Source organism: Mandrillus leucophaeus, unplaced genomic scaffold (assembly GCF_000951045.1).
Source record: "Mandrillus leucophaeus isolate KB7577 unplaced genomic scaffold, Mleu.le_1.0 Scaffold868, whole genome shotgun sequence".
In the NCBI taxonomy this organism is placed as follows: domain Eukaryota; kingdom Metazoa; phylum Chordata; class Mammalia; order Primates; family Cercopithecidae; genus Mandrillus; species Mandrillus leucophaeus.
In genome coordinates this window covers 389808-394479 of record NW_012109452.1, presented here as the reverse complement: position 1 = coordinate 394479, position 4672 = coordinate 389808, and the positions used below count along the sequence as shown (strand labels likewise).

At 45.4% G+C, this 4672-nt stretch overlaps 1 protein-coding gene across 1 annotated transcript; it reads left to right on the top strand.

Annotated features, from left to right (window-relative positions):
- Positions 1-909: 909 nt before the first annotated feature.
- On the top strand, positions 910-2745 carry CXCL1 (chemokine (C-X-C motif) ligand 1 (melanoma growth stimulating activity, alpha)). Its single transcript, XM_011968962.1, has 4 exons — positions 910-1082; positions 1181-1304; positions 1419-1502; positions 2034-2745. Exons 1-4 carry the CDS (start codon positions 983-985, stop codon positions 2047-2049), a joined length of 324 nt encoding a protein of 107 aa, XP_011824352.1. The 5' UTR covers positions 910-982; the 3' UTR covers positions 2050-2745.
- The last annotated feature ends 1927 nt before the right edge of the window (positions 2746-4672 follow it).

Sequence of the window (4672 nt, the reverse complement as noted above, 5' to 3'; positions counted from 1 at the left end):
CATGAACCTGCTGTACCCAGCCCCTTCGAGGTCCGGAGTGACAACCAGTACTGTATTTCTAGATCGAATCTGAACCCCTCCTACAGGGAAAAGATTTCCAGGGGATTTTGGAAGTTCCAACATTTTACAGGGAAGAAGGAAGTTACGCAGGATAGGAAAGAAGAGGTCATGCTATACAGCCCTGGCTTCCACTGACACTAACACTGGATTCAACTTTTGACGCTGATAATCTGTTGCCAATGGAGGACGTAAAGAAGATGTTCTAAGTATGATTAGAGAATATGCAACACAAGGAACAAGCAGAACATTCTTCTCTGGAATCTGAAATGATGGACTGTACTTTCACAGAGAGCGCTGATGTTAGATGTACATGAAATAGGCTAATCCGAAAATAATAAAGGCTGAGGCAGAGAGGATAATATAGTTCCAGGCTATCTCCCAGTACCTTGTTAATTTCTCTCAACCTCCAGACACAAATCCGAGACATAACTCTCTTCCTCCAAAGAGGTCGTGCCTACCCTGTGGTGGTTCTCAGGGATCCGCCCCAGCTCCCTCTCCGCTCCCAGCCCCACACACTGGGATCACTAGGTACCCAAGATCCCACCTCTCAGGTGGTATCTTCAGCGCTGGCTGCCACTCAGCCCCCCTCCAGGGATCCGGGGCTGAAGGCGAATATCCCAGAGTCTCAGAGTCCACCGGCGTTACTCTGGAGGGCGAAGCGGGCTGCATCAGTGGACCCCCCCCACCCCACCCGCACACCAAGTGCTCCACCCCGGGGGCGGGGCCGTCGCCTTCCTTCCGGACTCAGCATGGATCTGGAGCTCCGGGAATTTCCCTGGCCTGGGAGCTTCGGGCTTTCCAGCCCCAACCATGCATAAAAGGGGTTCGCGGATCTCAGAGACCCACAGAGTCCGGGTCGCAGGCACCTCCTCGCCAGCTCTCCAGCTCCTCGCACAGCCGCCAGACCCGCCTGCTGAGCCCCATGGCCCGCGCCGCGCTCTCCGCAGCCCCCAGCAATCCCCGGCTCCTGCGGGTGGCGCTGCTGCTCCTGCTCCTGGTGGCCACCGGCCGGCGCGCAGCAGGTGGGTCCCGGCGCCTTGGGGTCCCCGGGTCGGACGCGGCTGGGGCGGGCGCCCCGCGCCGACAGCCTCGCTCAGTCAGTGAGTCTCTTCTTCCCTAGGAGCGTCCGTGGTCACTGAATTGCGCTGCCAGTGCTTGCAGACCCTGCAAGGAATTCACCCCAAGAATATCCAAAGTGTGAACGTGAAGGCCCCAGGACCCCACTGCGCCGAAACCGAAGTCATGTAAGTCCCGCCCCGCTCTGCCGCTGTCACCGCCGGGGTCCCCGACTCTCCCGCTGCCCCAAACCCTGTGCCCAGTCCGACCTCCTGCCTCATGGAATTCCCTTCTCTCTGCAGAGCCACGCTCAAGAATGGGCAGAAAGCTTGTCTTAACCCCGCAACCCCCATGGTTAAGAAAATCATCGAAAAGATGCTGAACTGGTGAGTTATGGTTTCTATGTACACAGGTGACTGGAGCCGTTGGTCAGAAATACTGGCATCTGCCCCCTAAAAAATAAAATCAGGGAAACCCAGGGGTTAGTTGAAGGACTAGAAATTGTGATGATTGTTTTCACAATTAAAGTTTCCTTTACGATAATTACTGCTCTGGTGCCAGAGGATATTCCCAATGCCTGGCGTCCCCACCCAGGTTCTTCTTTCGTTCCAATGAATGTAGGTAAAACTGCCTTCATTTGAGGCCCAGTAGGACAAAGAGCAATAGGTTCTGGTTGTTTTTAATCCAATAGCACAATGGAGACCACCACCCCACTCCACCCCCATTCCTAAAAGAGCATCCCAAGCCTAGAGGTCCTTGCCACACAGTACAGCTGTCACAGGCAGTAGCCACTTGGTTGCCAGGCTGGGGAAGCTGCATTCAGAAAACTCTAGAGGCTGGAAGAGCAGGACAGGAGCAGAGTGTTGTGCAGTCAGCTTTCCCGAGCACCTACTCAGGGCACCCATTTCTCATTACAGTGACAAATCCAACTGACCAGAAGGAAGGATGAAGCTCATTGGTGGCTGCTCCTGAAGGAGGCGTTGCCCTTGTATGAACAGAAGAGAAAAGTGAGAGACAGCTGCAGAGGCCACCTGGATTGAGCCTAATGTGTTTGAGCATCACTTAGGAGAAGCCTTCTATTTATTTATTTATTAGTTTGTTTTGAAGATTCTATGTTAATATTTTAGGTATAAAATAATTAAGGGTATGATTAAGTCTACTTGCACACTCTCCCATTGTATCATTCTTTTTAAAATGTCAACCCCAAGTTAGTTCCATCTGGATTCGTATTTAATTTGAAGGTAGAATGTTTTCAAATGTTCTCCAGCCATTATGTTAATATTTCTGAGGAGCCTGCAACATGCCAGCCACTGTGATAGAGGCTGGGGGATCCAAGCAAATGGCCAATGAGATCATTGTGAGGGCAGGGGAATGTATGTGCGCATTTGTTTTGTAACTGTTTAGATGAATGTCAGTTGTTATTTATTGAAACGATTTCGTAGTGTATGGTCAACATTTCTCATGTTGAAACTTTAAGAACTAAAATGTTCTAAATATCCCTTGGACATTTTATGTCTTTCTTGTAAGGCATACTGCCTTGTTTAATGTTAGTTTTACAGTGATTCTGTCTTAGAACAAAGGGGTTTAATTATTTGTGTTTTCATACATAATATAAAAATAAAGTACTTAAAAATAGAAAATACTCGTTTAATTTTTTGGGGGAAACAAGGGCTATCTTTACTTTAAAATCTGGTGATTTATATCAATATTTCTCAATATTTTTATTTTGTTATTTTCTGGGTGTTCAATTTGCTACACAGATAAATCAATCTACGAGTTATGCTTCATTTCATGTGGTGATTGCTGCCAGTACCCTTGGCTCTCACCTAGTGAAGAATGTGCTTTACCAAACTATGGGCTGGCCCCTAATGGGAGAGTCACTGATATAAATTGCCCTTTTTATAAGAAGTTTCTTTCTGCCTTGCTACTCAAATTTACCTCCTTAAAAACATTTATATTATCTTAATAAGGGCCCTCATTTCATTGCTTTTGTTAAACAACATTTCTTATAATTGTTGACAGTTTAATAAAGGTGGCAGTGAAATGGTGACTAAAATATTTCTTTTTTCAAAACTCAAATCATTTGTGTCATCAATAGAAGCAGGAGTGAGTGGCTGAATGCTTCACCTGTGAAAAGATCTTATTGAAATTTGGGCTCAGCTTTCTAACCTTCACATATAAGTAATTACTACTAAGATCAGCAGTGTTTCAATCCTTTATAGCAATATGCCAAATGCAATGGTTTTAAGATTGGACTGCATTGATTCGCATCCTTTCTAGTGGAATTTTGATGGGACCTCATAAAGCGGTTGTCCTCTGGGGAACTCTGTATTCATTGCTGTCCCAGGACGGCAGCAGCACTACAGGTTTTAGGACAGAAGCACAATTGGCATGTCTAAGTAAGAAAGACCCCAATAATATAAAAGAAAGTACGCTCCAAACCTGAAAAGGAAGGATGTTCGTGCATGCATGAAGTGTGTACTTGCTTCTGATTCAGGACTCATTCAGGAAATCCTGAGTCCTGGGTAACTGCCTCTAACAGAGGCAAGAAGGTGTGTCTGGCAGCCTCAATACTTGAAATCAAGTTCTGGATTGTCCCAAGAAGCTGGGCAAATAAAGGTCATAAGAAGCAAGAAACAAACTCTGGGAACTTTCCTCACAACTAAAAAAGTTAAAAATAAGAATCTCTTCATAATTCCGACATTATTAGTTAGTTATGAATGAGATAAGAAATAATATTTATAAACTATACATAAGCAAATAAATGCAAACCATTTGAGAAACTCTATAAATGGTAGGATTCACTCCCTAACCCCAAGTTAGAGGACACTAGAAAATGTTTACAAGCAGCACCCAAGGGTTCAATAGAACCACTCCTTATACCTAAGACAAGTCCTTACCCTCAAACATTGGAGCTTGCTGTACTGGCTACTTAGCTCTGGCTAACATGGAACAAGGAACATAAAAAGGACAAAAAAGGACAAAAGAGATGCTTTTATTCACATGGTGGTTAAAGACAGACTGCAAAGGATCAGATTGACTTTGGTGTAAATTCTAGCTCTGTCACTATGATCTTGGGCAAGTTTCTTTACTTCACTCAACCTCAATTTCCTTTCTACAGGATGAGGATAATAACAAAATGAGGCTTCTGAAGTGTTGCAGGAATTAAATGTTATGCAGACTCTGGAAACCTGGTTCTTGCCATTGGTCCTCAGGCCAACTCCATGGACATTGTCTCAGTCTCAGTCTTAGATCAAGCAGATATGTAAATTGTGGTTTTCACACCAAATTGCTTTGAAAACTGGCAAGTACAAGGCAGTCTCCTGTTGGGAGTGTTATAGCAGGAGGTAGGATACAGCCTGTTTGGTGTGGTAGTCACAGGGTGAAGGAAGTAGGAAAAGGATATTACATAACACATCACAGTTTTGAGAAGCCATCAGCAGAAGACAGCAATGATCACAGTGACTGAGGTTTCTTGAGCAATGTTACCATGGGGTCTAGAGAAGGAAGGAAGGAAATGTGGCTAACACTATTCTGTCGTTGTGAGTCTTCCTGA

What these genes read in the sequence shown, in the direction of transcription:
- CXCL1 (XM_011968962.1), top strand. Translation starts at nt 983, where the DNA reads ATGGCCCGCGCCGCGCTCTCCGCAGCCCCCAGCAATCCCCGGCTCCTG. An exon ending in CACCGGCCGGCGCGCAGCAG is followed by an intron (nt 1,083 to 1,180) that starts GTGGGTCCCGGC and finishes CTTCTTCCCTAG; the next exon opens with GAGCGTCCGTGGTCACTGAA. An exon ending in TGCGCCGAAACCGAAGTCAT is followed by an intron (nt 1,305 to 1,418) that starts GTAAGTCCCGCC and finishes TTCTCTCTGCAG; the next exon opens with AGCCACGCTCAAGAATGGGC.